Source organism: Elgaria multicarinata, chromosome 3 (assembly GCF_023053635.1).
Source record: "Elgaria multicarinata webbii isolate HBS135686 ecotype San Diego chromosome 3, rElgMul1.1.pri, whole genome shotgun sequence".
In the NCBI taxonomy this organism is placed as follows: domain Eukaryota; kingdom Metazoa; phylum Chordata; class Lepidosauria; order Squamata; family Anguidae; genus Elgaria; species Elgaria multicarinata.
This window is the reverse complement of record NC_086173.1, coordinates 103,137,067-103,159,441: the sequence shown is the minus strand read 5'-3', so window position 1 is coordinate 103,159,441 and position 22,375 is coordinate 103,137,067. Positions and strand designations below refer to the sequence as shown.

Below are 22,375 nucleotides of genomic sequence, written 5' to 3'. Positions count from 1 at the left end.
TTTCCTGATCGTGGTGCAGAGCCACTATGCTATAGAAAAGAAATCACTAAATGTGTTCTTTCCTGGTTTCACAGTTGTATTCCCATATTACCTTTTCATAGACTTCACAACTGACTATCAATTTTCCGGGCCCTTTAACCAATAGGCAAAACCTGATCCCTGGCTTCTTTACTTTGCAATCAAAGCAAGGGATTGCAAAGTACCACACTCTGCATCCCACCCACCCAACTCTCTTTCTCTCTCCTTTTTGTCCATGGTACCTGGATTGAGACATCACTGTAGGAGCCCCCAATAACTCCTGTGATGGCTGTAGGTACATCGTCATGGATGGCATAGGACCCATCGGGGCAGATGTGCTCAGAGCCATCCACTCTAGTGAGGGAGGCCCGGACGAAATCCAGGGACTGTTCCAAGGCATAGGTGTCCTTGGAACAAGTGTCTAGGATGTGTGCCCCCAGCGTGATGCCTGGCAGAATCCGTTGGTTCTTGTTGATCTCATCCAGGGCAAAGAGCATTGCCTCGAGGCGCTGGATGCCACGGTGTTCATTGATCTTGCCGCACTCCTCTGCAGGGCTGCCTTTCTCATGAACCGGGAACAGGCCTCCAATAACCAGGTCGCCTTCCAAGCTGATCTCTTTCTTGGTTGCCACGTTGTAGCTGGGATTCTGGCTGTTGGCATGGCATGTGACAGGGCAGGCCAGCAGGATCCATAGTAGGGCAGCAAAGGATGCCATGGCACCTTGAGAAGGCAGCAAAAGCCTCTCCCAGCCACCAGGGCACCCTAGTCAGAGCAAAGATCTCCGGTGGCCTACCATTTGCTGTGGGAAGCTGAGCCAGAGGCAGGCAGTCCCAACCACCGCCAACAGGGCAGATGGCCTTGGATTCAACTGCAGGGTTCAATGCCCCCTTGAAGAAGCTCCAACCTCAGGTGAGCCCCAAAGGATGCACTCATTGGTGGGAGCTGCACTTTGACCAGCGACTTTGGAGATGGAAAACACCTGCAGGAGTGGGAGGGAGGCGAGAGAGAAGAGAAGAGAAGAGAAGAGAAGAGAAGAGAAGAGATAATTCAGTACAGTATGAAAACCCTGGAGGAGAAATCCTTTCTTTCCTGGATCTGTGACTTTATGTTGAGCCATGGTACTGCAGATATTATCACTTCAGCCCGGGAATCCCTAAACCACTCAATCTATAGGAGCATTTACTCATCTGCACAAAGAAAATGGTATTTGCTTAGGTAAGCTTTTATTGGCTTTCCCAGAGTGCATAGAATGGCCATAGGGAACATATTGCTCAGGCAAGAGCAAAGCTAATACTAGGGCATAATATTTAACTCTTGTTTGTTGTGCCCACAGGCTGGCTACATGCAGAAAATAGACAGCAGATGTGCCTTATTTTCTTTCTCTCTTTTTTGCCATTATTTACAACGTCACAAGATGAGGGGGGGTGGGGAGACACACTTTACAAGAATATCAGCCCCAATACCCCACCACCACCATCTACAGTAGCATTTTCAAAGCCTGTTCTCAATTACACTCCCCCAAAGCATCCACCTGTATACTAGTATAAACTATGTGTACTCTTACTTTAATATAATTTCTTATAGAAAACACTTATTCTAATATGAGCCCTTGCTCCAGAACATAACATCAGGATGGAATTGGGAATACTAGAAAGTGACCCTGTTCAGACGACACGCTAAGCCACGGTGGTTAAGCATTTTGAGCTAAACATTACGGCTTAGCGTGTCGTGTGAACCATTCCTAACCATGGTGGCTACATAACCACCGTTTGACTCATTTGTTGCTACATCAAGCGATTCAAAAATACATGTCTGCTATTCAGATTGTGAGATAACAACCATACTTTCAAAGTATTTTCATCTTTGCTTGGTCTTTCTCTCTGTTGCTGACTGAATAACCTTTAAAAAAAATGCATTCTGCTTTTTTTCCATCCTCTGAGGAAAACTTTTACTCTACACCCCATAGAGAACAGATGAAGAACCTCTTTCAGCCTGAGGGCTGAATTAAATTCCAGAGAAGCTCTGGGGGCCCCCGCATTCCAGTGCGGAGTGAGGCCAAAGGCAAATGGGGTGGAGCAGAATACTAAGAATACCAGCATAGTTCAGTTTAATGCTCTTGCTGACAGTAACTAAACCTTAGGAGAGGCATTTCAGCCTTTTAGAATGGAAATGAACAGCGAGAAAGTTGGAAAACCAAATGATTGCTGTTCAGGGGAAAGGGGGGGTCCAGGAAAGTGGAACCCCAGAGGGCCAGATTGAGACCCTAGAAGGGCCAGATTTGGCCCAGCGAGCTTGAGGTTGCCCACCTTTGCAATAGATTGTGCTCCGGAAAACAAGATTTGCAGGCCAAGGGCCTATGAATCATCCGGGTTCATCATTTGGAAGAAGAAAGGGAGAGGGAACCCTCCTGAAAAGCTTTTAGGAGTTTTCCCCAATAATAATAATAATAATAATAATAATAATAATAATAATAATAATAATAGCTACCTGCCTCTTCCTCTGGATCGAGGCAGGGTACAACACAAATGCAAACACCATAAAATACATATAACTGATTAAAACATTTAAAATTAATACATTATTAAAAGCAGCACATTATTAAAAAGGCATCTTAAAAGGCTTGATAAAGGCTCATATTGAATCATGTTGAGAACAACCAGAACAGTTTGGTTTTGGTCTCCAATTTTACAGCTGTTTTTCTGATTGCTACCAATTTCATTACCAATTTCTATGGTATTCTTTAGTCTTTCATGAGACCTTGTAAGAATTCATTTTTTAAAGGATTAAATAGCACTAAGTTGGTATAATGCACAATGCATGCACTTTTATTAAGGGAGGCCATTTTATTTTGTAAAGAGGACTCAACATAGACCTGCTGCTAACTGTCCCTTGAGCCTGGCATCTTTCCTAGAAAGGATATATAGCCAACCCTCATTTGCAGGCAACTCTAAAATTGCTCATTTGCTACCTTTGCTGATGATATTGAAGACGCTAGCAAGGAGGCAGAAATGAAACTGCCCAGGTTAACATCCGAGCCCCTTATTATAAATAGCATCACTTATTTTATAGAATTGCTCTTTCGTTAAGACAACACAGAATATAATGGATCACCTTTATTTAGGAATAACTTAAATCCATAGATCAGCAATCACGACATCATATTGTTCCATATTTTAAGACTATTGAACTCCCCACCCTCCACCCCCACTCCTGCCAATATAAAATAAAGGGACTCCTGGCTTGAAATGTTCCAGGATTTCTTGTCACCATGGTAACCAGGAGATAGATACACTGACAAACAGAGAGACCGCATCCATGCGTGCCGGACTTTACCATTAAGTTACTAGAGGTGGCTTCCTAGGGCAACACTGTTCGGTGGGTTTTCCTCTGCAAAATCTGCAGGCAGACGGGGTGGGGGAGCTACAGTGAGTAACAAAGGATTTCCCCACCACTTTTAAACTATTCCATATTATTCATAAGCGGATGCTTGAAATGACTGCAGGAAGAGGGGCTGTGAGGCCGCCATTTTAACTTTCCACCTATAGTGCCAAAATGTTTAAGGCCAGCAGAGAGGGAGAGGGAGAGAGAGAGCATGTATGCAAGGCCTAAAATCCTTACTGGAGAAAGTTTGCCTGCCCTTTAGTTTGTCCATCTCTTTTCCTTGTGCTGCGAATTGTATCCAAGTTGCCAAGGTGATTGAACTTGAAGTGCCTCATGATATCTCTTGGGTTTTGGATTCCATGCCATTCTGGACAGAAATTCTCTTGTTTGCAAATGCCAATATGCCAGCCTACTGCTTTGCATGATTCATCTTCTGGGAGAAACACGGGGATTTTTATTTTTAAAAAATTAAATCCACACCACATCCTACTCTCCCAGTCTTCAGGCCGTCTTTGTGATCAAGCATCCATGGATGAAGGCAGACTGGCAAGAAAGGCACACTAACCAGGATTTGAAAATCCCCAAACCCTTATTTGATTATTAGCTCCTTTCCTACAGCCCTTAACCTTCTCTTTCCTCTATCTTCCTCCTTGCTTTTCTCATTCCTTTTCTTCCCAAGTGTAGTAGGAAATCTAGATTTGACGATCAGACTACTGAAACTTTAAAGGGACAAACTCCAAAACACAAGTAATAAGGCAATGAACTGAAGCTATAACAATAAGGTACCCAGAAAACAGTCTCAATTCCAGCTGCCATTCCAAGTTCTGATGGGACAAAACTCACCCTACAACATCACAACATAAAGGAGCAAGATCCGCCCCTTTTTTTCTCCTACAGTGTCTTGGACTGCTTCCAGATGAGGCTTTTATTGCGCCATCACCCTGCCTCATTCACGGAATTTTACGGAGTGTCCAGATGTCGAGCTTCTTCAGACAAGCATTTTATTGCACGCTCGCAACTAACCACTCCCAGATCTTCATGGGTCATTTGACATGCCGTGTTCTTCCTTGTACGTCTCCTGCTTGGAGTTGGGAAGTAGGAGTTGAGAGTTCAAGACCCAGAAGGGGAAAGGAGCAAATGTGGCCCCACTCAACTTTTGCATGCTTGCTTAAAAAAAAAAAAAAAAGTTGTGTCAGAACCCAAAGAGTAGGAGCTCCCAGGACTTGAACCCAATCTGCAAGCTCCACAGAGCAGTTCTCTTATGGTACAGAGGACCTGAGTGAACAGAGAGAGTGGAGGAGCCTTTATTTCATTCATTCATTCATTCATTCATTCATTCATTCATTCATTCATTCATTTAAAACATTTCTTAGCTGCCTTTCAGGGCAGAAGCCCTCCCAAGGCAGCTTACAACCATAAAACAGTATAAATGTTAAAAGCAATCAAAGCAAAACCAGTAAAATATCAGTTAAAAACAATAAAAGCTAACGGTAAAATTTAACAATAAAAACAACAAGGGGCAGTAGCAGCAAACCAGTATTCATTTATGTGAAGGCCATAGTAAAATAGGATGTTTTTAAGGGTGGTGCATGATGGACTGCCACGGGGAGTTCATTCCACAGGTGTGAGGCCACTGCTGAGAAGGCCCTCTCCTGTGTGGAGACTCACCTAATTTCTCTCACTGGTGGGCAGGTGAGAAGGGCCTCTCTTTTTTATTAGCCCTGAACGCAGCAAGCTCTCTGTTCCCACCCTGCAGAATTCCACCCTGAGGCTTGCTGAAGCCCAGAGCATACCCAGGTAAGGGAAAGGGATTCTTCTGTATCAAAGCCTGGCAACAAACAAACAACACAAGCAAATTTAATTTGATCTTCACAGGCCATGCTGGCTTGGGATGGTGGAAGCTGCAGCCAAAAACATTTGTTGGAGAAGGTTCCTACAGCACCCCCCGCCCAGCCAGCGTATCTTCAGTATCTTCAGATTGCACCCTCAATCTTTAATATATCCAAGAGCAGACTTTTGGAGCTTGCCACGAAACCCCCTGCAAACTGAAATATCTTTGTCCCAACCTGTCCCCTCCTGAAACCTGAAGCTTCATCTCTGTGGACAACCCAAATGTGCAGATTTTACAGAAGCTTCACCTTTAATCGTTGCAACGTATGTAATAGCTGTAATGAACTCATGCTATTATCCGCCATCCAGCATAAAGTTACATGCTTGGAAAGTCCCATAGTCTTCAACAGGGATTAGTTAAGTGTACGACAGTCAGCACAAGATCACAGTCAGTGTTGTTAGCCATTTATAGCACAATTGGCCTTCAAAATTATTATCCCTTCTTCTCTTGCAGCACAAACGTGTTTATCATAATTGCAGTTGATTAAACATTTATAGCATAAGCTCACAGGGGAATGAGAACTTGTCCCTGGCATCTGCGTGGAAGAATTGAACAATATAGTTCAAACCTAAGACATTCTATGACCGAAGAAGGATTCCAAATGTTTCAACTATCAGAGTGCAGCTTCATGAATTGTGAATGGCATGGAATGTTTCTATATGTTTTCATTCTAGTTTTAATCATTAGTCAATCAAAGTCGCAGATGTTCAAAAGCGCAACCAGCTACAATTAGTTTTGCAGTGCTACCACCCCAACAATTATGTTTAAAGAGATAATAACATGTTCAAAATTTGTGGATAGAAAGCTTTCACGAAAAATAGGCATTGCATAGCAAAATGATCTTTAAATTGTGGTCAAGGCCTCCTGAACTTGACTGGATTAACAATTACCTGAAATGCTCTCCACAGTCCCTTTACAAGGATTGTGATAGATTGTACAGCCCCAAAGAGCTATTATGACCCTATTTAGGAAGACTGATCTGAGATTGCCTATGACCATTATTGCTGTTTATAACCATCAAAGACTCATGATAGTGCATGTAAAACGGGCCTCAGTGGAGATTATATATATATATTAGTCTCATGTTCAGTGGATTTTGATGTTTGTATTATTATTAATAATAGTAGCAGAACAGTCACAGTAGTTCAAATAAGAAAAACATTTTAACAAAATAAAGCCTTGAGTGAACCCCCATCAAACTGGGAGATCTCTTGTGTCAAATGTACTCAGAGTTTTCCCAGTAATTAATCTCAACAAATAAGATGTCAGAGATCAAGGAACTTGCCTAAGGGCCGCAGCCTGAAATCTGATCTCAGATATATGGGATGCAGACTCTGGTTAGTTAGTGGTTACTGAAATACACTTTGTTTATGTTCAGAGGCACTTTCCTCATTATTACTTCACATGTTCTGGCTGTTAGGAATACTGCAACCTTGTCTTCAAGGAAGGGTGCAGCGTTGCAATTAGTTAGTTAATGCCCGTAAAGTTGGGGCATTGCTAGCCATAGGGTCTCCCCCACTGGGGCTATCTTCATGGTGCCATGTTGGCGCTGCCTCCTTCCAAAACCCCGTGGTTTCCCTCTCCCAGGGTGGCATTGGATAATCACAATGCTGAGGAGGGATGGCCACAATGCTGTGGCCATCTGGGTACCAGATCCACCACCCCCTGTCCTTCTCCTGGCGGAAGGCGACGAATTACCGATCACCTTCCACCAAGGACTGCCCTGGCCCTGGAGCAATGTCAGACGGTGGAAGAACCATACTGTCATCACTCCCATTGAAAAAGTCGGGGTAAGTCCCCAACTTTTTCAATGTGCAGCTTTGTGGGAAAGTCCTGTGGTGGCTGCGAAGCTGCAGCTGCATCGTATAACTGACGCAGCACAGATCCGCAGTATAACTGACACAGCTTTCCCCATGTACAGTCAGCCCCTGTACTTTCCACCTTTGCTGGAAGCACCTAGCTTGTTCTCTTGCTCTCCTGAGTGAACACAAAGAAATGGACTGAACAAACTCTAAACAGCTTTAATCATTTTTGCTAGCGTGGCATACTTTAAGCCAGAGTCAGCTCCATGTTTTGGAGGGCCCTTGGGCAAGATGCCCTCAGTGGGACCCTTCCTTCCATGAGTCTACCTTCTTACCAACATTGCCACCAGCTGCTATTGCTCCTCCATTCTCTTCCCAACCAGATGTTGTGGAAGTTCACAAGGAAGGAAGGAAGGAGGATGACAGCTTGCCTTCACCTTGAATTTATCCCCAATATATGATGTAGTGAAGCCATTACCAATCTGTTGTCCTCCACGCTGGCTAAGAATTATGAGAGTTGCCATCTAACACATCTGGAGTGCACCTTGGTGGGAGAAGGCTGATGGAACATCCATAGGGGTGTGCCGGGTGTGCCCAGGCATACTCTAATGTCTCAAGCAACAAGTGCCGAATTGAGGGGGGGGGCACTGCATAGGGATCCAGATGCAGTGGGAATGGCCCTCTGGCTGCTCCACCAGCACACCAAAGAACCGCTGCCTCCAAGAGAGCATCATTGCTCCCAGCAGCAGGAATGAAAAGGCCAGTGTCACCAGAAAGCCCCACTAATGCTGGGGCTTGAGGAGCGTCTCCTTGTTCCTCTCCTCACCTGCAACAGCCCTCCTACAGTCAGCCAAGCCAAGCGTGGAGCAAGGCATCAGCATCTACAGTGTTTAATAAATAAATGAATAAAAAATTACTGTCCTTTATGTCAATAAATGCTCATCTTTAAACAAAAATCCCTGGGTGCACACCCTAATGAAATGTGCTGCGCATGCCTATGAGAACATCACCGTATGTGGAGATTCCATTTGGTTATTGTACCTAGTAGCCTTTGCTGGATCAGTCCTCCATGAGATCTTTTTTATAGCCACCTGAGCGAATGCCTGTTAGTAATGAGAGCCAGTCTGGTGTAGTGGTTAGAGTGTTGGACTTGGGAGAGCCGGGTTCTAGTTCCTACTCAGTCATGAAGCACACTGGGTGACTTTGGGCCAGTTGCTGACACTCAGCCTCACCTACCTCACAGGGCTGTTGTGAGGATAAAATGGAGAGGAGGAGGGCCATGTAAGCTGCCTTGGGTTCCTTGCAAGAGGGGAGGGGGAAGTCGAGGTATAAATATAATAATAAATAATAGTCTCACATCTAATGTGTGAGGGCAGGCACTGCTTATTCATGCTTGAGGAGGGAAATGCACTCTGCACATTCTTAGATTTGCACATGCTCTTCTTGGTGATTGCTTTCCATATTCCAGAGCTGAACCATAATACTGGAAATTAGGCCCATGACTAATCTGAATCTTCTACTAAGACCCTTGTCCATGCATTGGTTATCTCCCATTTGGACATTTGTAATCTTCTTTTGACTGGTCTTCCTTATGCTCATCTCTCCCCTTTGGTCTCTCTTCACCATTCTGCAGCCAAGATTATTTTCTTGGCTCGTCATTTTGACCATGTTTCTCCTTTATTGAAATCTCTTCATTGGCTTCCGATTCCATATAGAATTCAATATAAGCTTCTTTTGCTGACATTCAAAGCGTGTCATGGTCTTGCACCTTCTTATCTTTCCTCTCTCATTTCACTCTACCATCCCCCTTGTACCCTCCGTTCTTCCAATGTTATGTTGCTCTCCTGCCCAAGAGTTTCTATCTCTCTTGCCCGGCTTCGCCCATTCTCTCTGGCTGCCCCATTTGCTTGGAATGCTCTTCCAGAGCAACTATGTACCACGAGTTCCATTGTAGATTTTAAAACGTGTTTGAAAACTCATTTGTTTTCAATAGCTTTTGGTATTTTAGCTTGATCTACTGTTCTTATTACTATGATTATTCTCTTATTTCTGCTTTGTGAACCCCCTCCCCTCCCTTCATATGTTTTAATGTGATTTTAGATTGTAAGCCTCTAGGCAGGGTATCGCTGTTTTATTTGTATATTTTGTACAGCACCAAGTACATTGTTGGTGCTATATAAATAAATAAACAAATAAATAAATAAATAATAGGGATGTCTGGTGCAGGGAAATCCCTCTTGGGGCTTCATGGATTTCTCCAGAGCGTCCAGCTTGGCTTGCCTTTGCAAGCTGAGACATGGGCTCCCTGCGGGACGTCGCAGACACCCAGCTGTGGCGGTGGCTGTGTGAAACCCCCGGAAGGGAGAAGAAGAGACTCGCGCACAGCAGCTGGTGGCGGCAGGAAGGGCAGCGCACAGTCCAGGTCGTGGGCAAGTGAGCTACAATCTGCTTTTGGAGTATGCCAGCAAAAGCTAAGAGCCCAAATGATATCATGGGATAGTTTCTCTCCCTGCCCCCCACCCCCAAATAAGAAAAATATCATAATTTAGGCACCTTTAGAGTTATTTCAGATATGTAGCAGTTAAAAAGTAAACAAATCCAAACCCAGTGTTCATATATCCCTTTACCAAACTTGAAATGCAATGAGCATACTTGGTTTTGTTTTTTTTAAAAAATGTATATATATTTTTATACACAAGCGCACACATAAAACATTTACCCTCAGGCTTAAGCTGAAAGGCACCAAAGCACCTGTTTAAGTACAGCACGCCAGGTGTGTGCTGTGAAGTTTAAATAACTGCTGTCACTGGTTTCTCAGAGCACCAGCTGATAGCCTGCAATTAAAAATGTCAATTTATATGTTACAAGCATCGTAGAACAATTCCCAGCTTGAACCAAATCAGTGTTAATGTTTCCACAATTGCAGTTTCCAGCTACTGGAAAGTAAAATTGCACTGTGTAAAAATAACACAGTCCAACCTACCATGTGTAAGTAACCATCTCCTTGCCTGGTGCGTGCCTGATGCATGCCTACACCAAAGGAAAGACTGGATGTGCCTGGGGAGGAACATCCCAACGCCCAGCTGAGATGGACCGGAGGGCTAAATTCCTTTCTCAGCAGATGACCTGAGGCCAGGCTAATGCTTGTCCATCATTATTTTCACAGGAAAAGAAATGTCAGTTTTGCCTGTATTCCACGTCAAATTGTGAATTTCACTTGTCCTAGTGATTAAAACGGAGAGCTAGGAGAATCAGCAACTGCAGCAGCAAGCCAGGTTGTCACCGCTTTAAGTGCCTCTTCCCTTTTAGCCTGCTTTACATTCCTCCCTACAGGCCCGGCGGCTTCTTTGTTCTTACTCCTGCCAAACGGTCGGGCAAATTGATGCTGATCATTACTGCAATCGTTCCACTGCTATAAACAGAAGTGCTTTCCTCTTAATGGGGATTTAATTATAGAATTAAACAATTATTATATCATTTCCTTCTACTGATTCTATTAGCAGCAAGGAGACAAAACACTTCAATCTCACAGGCAGTAAGAAGAAGTATGCCAAGCTATGCACCTTGTTCAGGCAAAGCCGGGAGAATATGGCCACCGCCTTGCCAACGAGGGCACAGCTGTCTGAACACACAATCCTTCCTATGGAAGCATAGGTGTGTGACCCCATACACCCACAAACCCATGCATAAGAATAACTCAAAATCCATATGCTGAATGAACTCATGTGTACACTTTCTGGGTGCTTCGAGACGAAGCTTTTATTATGCAATCACCATGAGCGTCATCAGACCAGGGACGAGCAGCTTCCTCTTCCTTCACACAGGGAAGAAAGAGCAAGCAACGACCACGTGGCCCACCCACTGAGCATTTTTATCATGCTGCTTCTCCTGCACACAGCAGGAAATGGTGGCAAGTTCCATTGCAGCCAAAAAAAATATTGGATTTTCAGGGTCTCTGTGATGGAAAAATGAGCAGATGGAGGGGGAGATGGGAGGTGGACGGTGTTGAGAAAAGGACCCGCAAAAAAACATGAGTGGTCAGTAGTGAGCGTGCTATAAAATGCTTGTCTGATAGGGCCCCATGACTCAGTCACGGAATTTAATGGAAGGAGTCCAGACACCATCAGCTGTAACCCTCCTGTATTCTCTCACTTCTTCTGTCGCCTTTTGTTTTCACAGAAAATCTGTTAAGGAGGAAAAGAGAGCATAGCCGCAGAATGCGTTTTAATTGGTAGCGCTAGGAGCCCTCCATCTGGAAGTGTCCTTAGTAGGCCTGGATCCACTTTGAATTAAATCTGTACAAACATGAGGAATACACATGCCAAACTCCATTATTTCATGGATGAATTTTGTTTATTTATTTATTCTTTTGCACAAGAGCTCAGAGAGGGTCACATATATCTGTGTGCATACATTGTGTGTATATTGTATAAATAACTACATTACATGGTACTACATACAATATTTTGGAATTTGAATGAAAACCTCCAGTACCACCTTCACCTTGGACACAATAGTAGTATCACAAAAGAAAACCTTACATAGTTTCCATGAGTCTTGGCAGATGACGATGATAATGACAACAACAACAACAACAACAACAATAATAATAATATATTTCTTACCCGCCTCTCTGATTGGATCGAGGTGGGGAACAACAGCAAGCATAAAATACATAAAATACTAATTAAAAACATAGTAAACACTGTTAAAAAACATCCTAAAAGCATCCTAAAATTCTGCTGGATAGGCCTGCTGGACGAGATCAGTCTTGATAGCTTTCTTGAACGCTAAAAGATTGTCAAGCTGACGAGTCTCCCCCATGATGATAATGGGGTGGGGGGAACCAGCTCCTTGCAATAGGGAGAGGTATGAGCCACCTGGAAGTAGGTGGCTGTGTAACCGTGCCTTAAATGCTTTTTGGATCTCGAAGATAGTGTCAATCATTGCCCAGTCAAGAAGGGAATCTACACAGCGTACTGAAGGCGCACGCAAGCGCGTTCAGTGCGCCTCCCAAACCATTGCGTAGATCCTGCCTGAAGAGACGCAGGAAGAGGAGGAGGAGGAGGCGGTGGCTGGGGAATCCGGCCGCGTCCTTGCTGCCGCCGCCACCCACCTCCCCGCCGGCCTCCTGCTGCCCCCGGCCAAAGCCCCCCCGAAGCACAGCAAGGAGACCCGGGCTGGGCCGCCTCCCTCCCTCCCTTCACCTAGCAGCAGCAGCAGCAGCTCCACCGGGCTGGGCCGCGCCAAGCAGCCCCTTCTCCGCCGCCGCTCTGCTTACCTTACTTACCAGCAGGAGGCCAGCGGGGAGGTGGGCGGCCGGGAGGTGGGCAGCCGCCGCCGCTGCCGCCTCTTCCTGCATCTCTTCAGGCAGGATCTACACAATCGTTTGGGGGGCTCCCTGAAGGCACTTCCGTGCGCCTTCAATACGCTGTGTAGATTTCCTCTTGGGTGACCATATGAAAAGGAGGACAGGGCTCCTGTATCTTTAACAGTTGTATTGAAATGGCCATTTCAGCAGGTGTCATTGGTGAAATTCCCTCTTCATCACAACGGTTAAAGCTGCAGGAGCCAGGCCCTTTTTTGTATCGGATCATTCTAGTATAGCTCCTGCAGCTTTAACTGTTGTGATGAAGAGGGGATTTCACCTCGTGCGGCACATATTCAAATGACATTTGCTAAAATTCCTTTTTCTATGCACCTGCTAAAGACATAGGAGCCCTGTCCTACTTTTCATATAGTCACCTTACCAATCACAAACATCCCCTTCTTGGGCAAGGTAATGAAGCTGGTGGTGGCAGTCTAACTCCAGGTACTTTGGGATGAAATGAATAACCTGGAGCCATTTCAATCCAAGTTCAGGCTCGAGTTTGGCACCAGAACAGCCTTGGTCAACCTGATGGATGACCTCTCTTGGAAGAGAGACAAGGGAAGTGCAACCCTGCTGGCCCCCTTTGACCTCTCTTAGCAGTTTTTGATACCCTCAACCAAAGAGAAGGGGTTCCCCAAATGTGGAGTGACACTTCATAGGTTTGTTTGTTTATTTAATATTTATTTAAAATATTATTTATTATTTAGTTATAACAGTTATTTATAATCTGCAGTTCAGGGGGGGGGGAAACCTTCCAAGGGAGCTTACAGGTAATATCCCTAATCATTATTAAAATCACAATAAACACACAGTCACATATAAATTAAGCAGTGATCATGATCCTTCCCACAGGGCAGATGGTGATAGCTGGCCCTGGGTGGGGGCAGTCCAGCTGGAACAGGCAATGGCCTTGCTAGGGTGACCATATGAAAAGGAGGACAGGGCTCCTGTATCTTTAACAGTTGTATAGAAAAGGGAAATTCAGCTGGTGTCATTTGTATACATGCAGCACCTGGTGAAATTCCCTCTTTATCACAACAGTTAAAGTTGCAGGAGCCCTGCCCACTTTAGCTAGAGTGACCAGATACAGAATACCTCTGAAGGAGAAGGCTATCAATGGCTACTACTAGTTACGATGGCTATATGCTACCCCCAGTATCAGAGGCAGTATACCTATGTACACCAGTTGCTGAGGAACTTGGCTGGAGGGTGCTGTTGCACTCATGTCCGGCTTGTGGGTTCCTGGTTGACAACTGGCTGGCCCCTGTGTGAACAGAATGCTGGACTAGATAAAACCTTGGCCTGATCCAGCATGGCTCTTCTTAGGTTCTTATGTGCCTATGTGTCCTCATCAACCATGAATGAAACAACAACAACTACATGATGTTTCTGAGCCCAGTTTAAGGTTTTGGCTTTGACCTAAAAGGTTCTAAATGCTTTTTAGCTCTTGGCTGTCTCAGAGGCACCTCCAACCACATCAACCTCCCTGAATATGGTGCGGATGATTCAGTCCATTAAACACTCATCAACCTATACGTTTTCCTCCTAAATCCATGAGAGCTAGAACTAAATGAGGGAAGGAATTGGTGGTGCCGATGAGGAGAATGAGCACGAAGTCTCCAAGCACACAGCACAGTATTTTGAAGTACTGCATGTGATCATCTAAAAAGCCCCCTCCCCCCCCTCATGACTATTACGTTCTCAGGCTAAAATAACCTAACTGCACCATTGACAGGAACGCCTTGATAATCATCCAGATTTTTGTGCAGTTGTGTGCTGTGTAGCATTGTTTTTCTGGCTCCATTTGAAAGCTGCCAGAACACAGACATTACGACACTTTACCAGAGAGCAAGCTCATTCTGAAGTTTTGCACACACAAAAAGGTTTGATTGCCAAGACCCAACTCAGCACACACGCTTAGAGAAGCAGGGAAGGAGACAAATGAAAGGAAGATGAAAGAGCATCGACTTTGCGTTTGCAGGCTCATTGAAAAGTTGCCGTTTCAAGCTGGAACTGGCATGGTCTCCTGGGTAGTCCGTTTTAAACCACTGCCTGGTCCCTCACGTAGGCTGAAAGCTGAGAAGCTCCATGGAAAGATGCTTTCAACAGATGCTTTTTGTTTCGCTCCCGCAGTGGCAAGATCAGTCCAAGCTGTGGAACACAAACTGGCAGGTGGTGGGCGGGAGCTGATCTGTCCAGGATGCCTTGGATATGCATTTGGGATGCGAAGGAGGCCAAGTGACAAGTGCTGATAGCCCTGTCATCCGTGGTTCATAATGCAGAGCAGGGAAGAACAAAACATCCACAAGGCAACAAAAAGGGCAGACAAGAGGCAGGGAACTTCTTCCTTTTCTTCCTCCTCCTCATAAACAACTCTCACATTTCCCATGGCCTATGTTATGTTATGCGAAGGTTGTTTAACCCTCCCACAGCCCACCCCTGCCAGGTTCAGGTGACACAACAAGCAGCAGTCTCAGCCTGATTATTCAAAATGGCCACTGGCATGTGGCGGGCTGTTTGATCATTCCAAATACCAAATGCGTTTCGATATGTTGTCTTCTTCAGCGGTAAAATAAACACTCACGTCTCTAAAAACACACTGTACACAATACATACAGTACGAGTAACAATATGGGTCGCTGCCATGTTAAAACCAGGTTTGGGCAGTATCCTGAGGTATCTCATATTACTTGGCGTCTGTATGTGAGACCACTGCAGTTCTTGCCAACCCAAAAACAATTTTTCTTGGTGGAGTCTTTGGCCCCCTTATAGTTTACTGTACATGTACATTTTTGCCCATTTTGGCTAATATGATCTAGCAGAGGTGGATTGATTGGGTGGGTCCAGGAGGTGGTAAATGCCTCACTCTGTCAGGGGGTGCTGCCTGCTGCCTTAAAAGAGGCTGTAGTGCAGCCTCTCCTGAAGAGGACCTCCCTGGACCCAGAGGTATGTGAGGACGACTGCCCCATCGCTAATATCCCCCTTTTGGGCAAGGTGCTTGAGCGTGTGGTGGTTGGGCAGCTTCAGACATTCTTGGAGGAAACTAATTATTTGGACCCATTTCAGTCTGGTTTCAGGCCGGGGCACGGCACTGAAACAGCCTTGATTGCTCCAACTGATGACCTACCCCAGGTGAAAGACGGGGGAGTGCTACCCTGTTGATTTTCCTGGATCTCTCAGCTGCTTTTAACGCCATTGATCATGGTATCTTACTGGATTGGCTCTGCGAGATGGGAGTAGGACGCATTGTGTTACAGTGGTTCCGCTCCTACTTGCAGGACCGATTCCAGAGAGTGGTATTGGGGAATTCCTGTTCTACCCCATGCCTATTAAGCTGTGGGGTGCCACAGGGCTCTATTCTTTCCCCCATGCTGTTCAACATCTATATGAAGCCGCTGGGAGAGGTCATTAGAGGTTTGGGTGCCATCAGTATGCTGATGATACTCAGCTCTATTTCTCCTTGTTGGAGTCAGCGGGGTAGTGAAGGTGCTGGACTAGTGCCTAGAGGTTATAATGGGTTGGATGAGAGCTAAAAACTGAAGCTGAATCCTGATAAGATAGAAGCTCTGTGGATTGGTGGGTAAACAACCTGTTCTGGATGGGGTTGCACTCCTTTCTGAAGGAGCAGGTGCGTAGCTTGGGAAACCCAGGTGGACTCTGTGGCCCGGAGTACTTGGGGTCGGCTTCAGCTGATCCACCAGCTACGGCCTTTCCTGGATGGGAACAACCTAGCCACAGTAGTCCATGCGCTGGTAACTTCCCAATTAGACTACTGTGATGCACTCTGCATGGGGCTGCCCTTGAAGATGACTCAGAAGTTGTAGCTGGTGAAAAATGCAGCGGCTAGTCTGCTCACCAGAACATTTTTATAAAGATCATATAACACCGGTCTTAAAAGAATTGCATTGGCTGCCTATATGCTTCCAGTCAGAATTCAAGGTGTTGGCAAAGATATTCAATGTCCTAAACAGCTTGGGATCTCGATACTTGAGGGAGTGCCTCTCCCTATATATGACTGACCAAGACTTGAGATCTGATAAAGGAGCCCTCCTCCGTGTCCCACCAATGTGAGACATATGCTATGGTGGGACGTGGGAGAAGGCTTTCTCTGTTGTGAAAGCCCTCCCCTTGGAGGCCCAACAGGCACCAACACTGGCTTCATTTCAGCACCAAGTTAAAACATGGCTTTTTATCAAAGCCTACGAAGGCTAAATTCCCCATGGTTACACATAGTTTTAATTGTTTTTAATTATTTTATTGCTTTTAAAAAATTTCTACTGATTTTAATTTGTTAATGATTTAATACATTTTTATCTGTGTAAATTATGTTTATATTGCTCTGATTTTATCTGTACGCCGCCCTGAGATCCCAGTGATAATAGGGCGGGATACAAATGTTCTAACAATTTTTCCCCCCCACAGCTATAAGAGGAAGAATTAGCAAGAGTCCTAAACGGGCTGTTTGATAAGCCACGGCAAGCCATAGTGATTGTGTGAAACTAATCACTAGTGTTCTTGTGCATTCCCAACTGCTCCGTTTTACCAGGAACCAGCTGGAAAACACAAGAACATTATTTATTATTATTATTATTATTTATTTATTTATTTATTTATTTATATAGCACCATCAATGTACATGGTGCTGTACAGATAACACAGTAAATAGCAAGACCCTGCCGCATAGGCTTACAATCTAATAAGTTGTAGTAAACAATAAAGAGGGAAGGAGAATGCAAACAGGCACAGGGAAGTGTAAACAGGCACCGGGTAGGGAGAAGCTAACAGTTGCTGTTTTGGGAAGTATTGAGAAAATATTTTTTTTAAAATGCGTTAGCATACACACATGTGCTAAGGTTCATCAGGTTCCCATTCTCTTTGCATGTTTACTAGACATTAAATATTTGAATGGTGGGGCAGCTGTGTCTTCTAGGGTGACCATATGGAAAGGAGGACAGGGCTCCTGTATCTTTAACAGTTGCATTGAAAAGGAAATTTCAGCAGGTGTCATTTTTATATATGGAGAACCTGGTGAAATTTCCTCTCTATCACAACAGTTGAAGCTGCAGGAGCTATACTAGAGTTACCAGATTTAAAAGAGGGCAGGGCACCTGCAGCTTTAACTGTTGTGATGAAGAGGGAGTTTCACCAGGTTCCCCATATATACAAATTACACCTGCTGAAATTTCTTTTTCTATACAACTGTATAGAAGCCCTGTCCTCCTTTTCATATGGTCAGCCTAGTGTATATGCACAGGAAGGGGAAAGGACTATGGGGCTTTTGGGAGAAAAGCCATAAGTCAGAGGTAGAACACATGGTTAGCATGCAGAAGGTTTCAGGTACAGTCCCTGGCTTCGCCAAGTCAGGTTAGAAAAGACCCCTGTCTGAAAGGCTGGAGAGCAGCTGCCAGTCAGTGTCAACAATACTGAACTACATGACTAATGGTTTGAAACTTTGAATCAGTATAAGGAAGCTTTCCTGTACTTCTAGAAGACTGCAACACGGCCCCTTCCATACTTCACCCAAGTGAATCCATCTTCAGGGCTAAGAAGCCATTGCTCTTAGTAGAGCAAAAGGCTGGCTTGATCTCTGTTATTATGATGTGTGTTTAAGAACAGAAACATCTCCAGAGCTGCAGGGACAACTTCCATTCTCACTGCTTCTTCTAGTCAATTTCACACTGAGGCATCATGTAGTATGGCTTAGCTGATGCAGTCAATGAATAAAGTATAACTCCAACTTGTAAAATGAAATGAAATGAAATCCAGGCCCAGTGGCTTCTGCTTGGAGCAGAGCTGAAAACTGAACGTGTGCAGCAGGCGAACAAGGATGACTGGCAAAGAAAGGTTAAAGCCTCCCAGTGGTCCAAAGGCTCTGGGAGCCGGCTGCCCCCTGCCCCCCCCCCCCAAATGCCACACTTTCCACAAAGCCATTATTACAATTTCCTTCTCCGTTACCTTTTACAGACCTGGTGCACTGTGGAGCAAAGTTCCAGATATTTGTCCCCCTCCCCACTTACCAGGCAGCAGGAAGGGGAAAGGATGAGTCCTCATTTCTTTCTCCTTGTTCCCCCCCCCCCAAAGCCATTCTTTTGGTTTCCACCACCTGTTAAGTAGGGGGAGCTATAGAACATCCAAGCAAGTAAGGTAGTGGGGCGGGGGGGGGGAGAGAGAAAGCAGCCCAGTAGAGTGTGGGCTCACCTACCCCACCCTGAAGTTAGTTTGCCCAGGAGCCCCTCAAACCTGGCAGTGCTACAGAAGCCTCCATCTAATTAATAACCAATTTTAGGGCTGTACAGACAGCTTGCCAGGTGAGAACAAAAGGCCCAACCTCTTAGGCTCTCCTAGAGAGAAAAGAAGCAGATGTGGGCCAGGCAGCAAGGCACATTTCAGCCAAGTGCTGCTGTGTCTACCTGCACAGGTAGCCATTTTCTAGGATCTCCAGCCCTGCTGTTGAGATCCTTTTAACTGAACATATCAGGGACTGAACCAAGGACCGTTTCCATGTGAACTCTAGTCCGAAATTTCCTTATTTGACATTGTATGATGCTGGATCGCACAAATAAGTGTTAGTGTTGCTGGTCATATATCAGGATTTTATGGGGGCTGAAATGCAAGTGGAGATAGGGTGTGCAGAAAACAGGAGGGGGCAGAACTCAGAATGGATCACACACGACACCCTCAACTGTCTTTCCCCACCCCAGGCCAACTGTAGTGTGCAAGCCTACACGTGTGAAATATGTTAGTAGGTGGCTCTAAACTGAATTTCAATTGAAAGGCAGCTGTGCAGAAAGGATGAATCCCCACACCTCTCCCACAGGATGCTTTTGAAGCTTCACCATCAGCAGCAAAAAACCCCACAACCCACTCATTACACCAGCTTCAGCTACAGATCTATAAAATCAGATCACTGAAGGCCAGAACTTGTGACTTCCATTTACTGTACAGCTCTCAAAGAAATTAATCTCTCTCTCTCTCTCTCTCTCTCACACACACACACACACACACACACACACACTGGAGCAAGCAACTTCTTCTGTATAAAACATCTTATAGGAGGCCATGAACTACATCAGCATGTATTCACCACACCAGCCTATGTTTTATGCTTAGTAGTAAGAAATTAGGATGGGTTAGACATGATCAAATAAATTTGCACATCTATTTCTCTTCTCAGTAATGTATCATTTTGATGGTGTTGACACCAAGAACAACAACTGGAGTAAAAATGCCTCTTGTGCTTTCTTTATTGAAAAGGAGCTGTTGAATGACTGGAAGTTTCTATAAAGAGATTGCTCTACTGCCACAACCCAAGAGCGGTTTCTTAGGATGACCATATGGAAAGGAGGATGGGGCTCCTGTATCTTTAACAGTTGTATGGAGAAGGGAATTTCAGCAGGTGTCATTTGTACGCATGTAGCACCTGGTGAAATTCCCTCTTCATCACAACAGTTTAAGCTGCAGGAGCCCTGCCCTCAAGAAGACAGGGCTCCTGCAGCTTTAACTGTTGTGATGAAGAGGGAATTTCACCAGGTGCTGATGCGTACAAATGACACCTGCTGAAATTCCTCTTTCAATTCAACAGTTAAAGATACAGGAGCCCTGTCCTCCTTTTCATATCACCACCCTAGTAATGAAACATAAGGAAAGTACACTGCCCACCCCCCTGCCACACACAAATGTGTAAAGGTCAATCTTAATCCTGCAAAGAATCCAGAAACAGAAGCCTCAGTAGTGGCAGATTATGTCTGTAGTTTAGATACGCCCATAGAGAAAGTAGATCTCACGGTCATTTCACACATTACACAGCAATACATCAAAATTTGCAACAAATGTACATCAACAGGGAACTACAGCCAATTTTGGTTCTTTGATAAATGTGCCTGCAACACATGTTTTCAAGCACTGTTTTCTGTATTCACACATTACATTCTTTAGTTGTATTATTAAGAATACATTGTGTGAAACAGCCCTCAAAGAATGCAATTTCTGGGCAGACTGCAGATTCAAATGACAATGCCAAGTAAATTACTGTGAGCTCTTATGCATTCTACTCAGTTAATGAATTCTTTGTTTCAAACATAATTATTTCAGAATAACAAAAGTTGGAGGACTCTTGTGGTGCTTTTTGTTTTTAATAGTCCTTGTTTTCACAACCATTAACACATGATTTTGTTCCTTGCCATTTCTTTTTCCTTCCCCTGTCCCATGGGTTCCCCAGATAATGTATTGATTCCTTTTTTAAAATGTAACACAATTTTCTCCCAAATTAAATTATATCAAATTAACCATACAGCACATTGTCTTCGAGCAAATGATTTTAATTTTTTTATTTTTTGCAGTAAATTCTCCGTAGAGATTAATTGTCTCTTCCAAACAAAGGAAATGTTTTGTTGCTCATTTAAAGATGCCTTTTAAACAAAGGAAAAGGTTTCCTTTCAAAAGGCTCTGCTGTTTCTCTTTCTCCCCATAGAATAAATACAGTGGGTATTTTCAAACACACATGATCATATGCAGGGTTTGTAGTCCTCATTATCATAAGCAGGAAAGACAGACAGATGGAGGAAAAGGGGATTCAAAAGAGGGACATTCCACCCTGTCCTTTTGAACAATGCTACACAAAAGCATCACTCTCTGAGGCAGGCTGAATTTTACCTCCCCCAGACATCACTGGTCCTGATCCTTGAAGAATCAATGTAAGAACTGGTTTGCTGACATGGGTATTGCTAGTTTTGTCCATAGGTGGCCCAAATCTTTGTTGTTGTTGCTATTGTTGTTGTTGTCATCTCAGCTCATTTCCACGTTTTTAAATCTTCCTGACCCACTCTCCCCATCCCCCCCCCCCGTGGGATGAGGTTGGGAGTGGCCAGAGTGCCTGGTGACCAGTCAAGCTCCTCGTACACCCACAACAGCTGGCTGTGCTGGGATCTGAAGCAAGAGGCAGGAGCAAGTGAGTGGAACCTCAGCCTCTGCTCTTGGCAGACGGCACACAAGGTGGACAGGCATGAACTCCAACCAATGCCTTCTCTGCCTCTTTCTCCCTCCCCTCCTGTGCCCTTGTATGCACTGCACATCAGCCTCTTCCTGGTGCAGGTTCCAGAGGGATGCTTTGCTTAGCTGGCACCCTTCCCCTTGGCCTTGGCCTCTCCTGTTCTCATTGGCCCACAACCTGGGCCATCCAGTGCCAGCTGCTGTGTCTCAGAGCAGCCAGGAGGGTTGCTGTCTGGGGCTGACTAGCTGCCAATGGAGAAAGGAGGCAGCAGTTGTGTAGCCCGGCCTGGATATGGCCCAGCACTGCAGTGGCTGAAGGTGACAGGGGACTCAGGCCAGAATCCACAGGTCACTTCTCTTGCACAAGCCCTATTGGGACATGACTTCCATTCATTTCAATGGGTCTCGCAGAGAAGAACATCATAATGGAACGTCGTGGTGGAATGTCATAGTCCAAAGGGACCTGCAGTCAAATCTACGTATGCATTTGTTACTCTGAATTATGAGGAAAGATTATTTTTCAGTCATTTGGGTATCCTGCTAGTAGAAACATGACCTCTTGCTTGAGTCAGAAGATCTTCAAAGGGTTTTCCCCATGAGGTAAGCAGTGCATGCTTCTGTAGGGAAGACTAGCAGCCTTCAACCTGGCAGCCCTACACTCCTAGTCATTCCTGCTGACAGTTTTGCACCAGAAGGTTTGGGGAAATAACTGGGGATCTAGTTTGTTGGAGCTATATTGCCAAAGACTGTCAACAAACTAGGCCAACAGCCCATGGAGGAAAGGGAGACACGTGCAATGTGCCCCACAGTGACCCCTGGCAGCTCCAAAGCCAAGAAATAACGTTCTAGAGTGGGAAACTCTCAAACTAGGCTTAATGGAAGCCTGCCAGGTGAATCACAATGGCAATCACTTACTCTACTTT

The 22,375-nt window shown here is 44.9% G+C and overlaps 1 protein-coding gene across 1 annotated transcript in view; it reads right to left on the bottom strand.

Moving 5' to 3' along the window:
- The window catches only part of GRM2 (glutamate metabotropic receptor 2), a 52,109-nt gene extending 51,353 nt beyond the window's left edge, over window positions 1–756 (bottom strand). Inside the window, exon 1 of the mRNA XM_063123373.1 lies at window positions 261–756. Within this exon, the coding sequence (XP_062979443.1) occupies window positions 261–734 (474 nt within the window). The 5' untranslated portion in view covers window positions 735–756. The remainder of the gene's footprint in view (window positions 1–260) is intronic.
- Window positions 757–22,375: the final 21,619 nt, after the last annotated feature.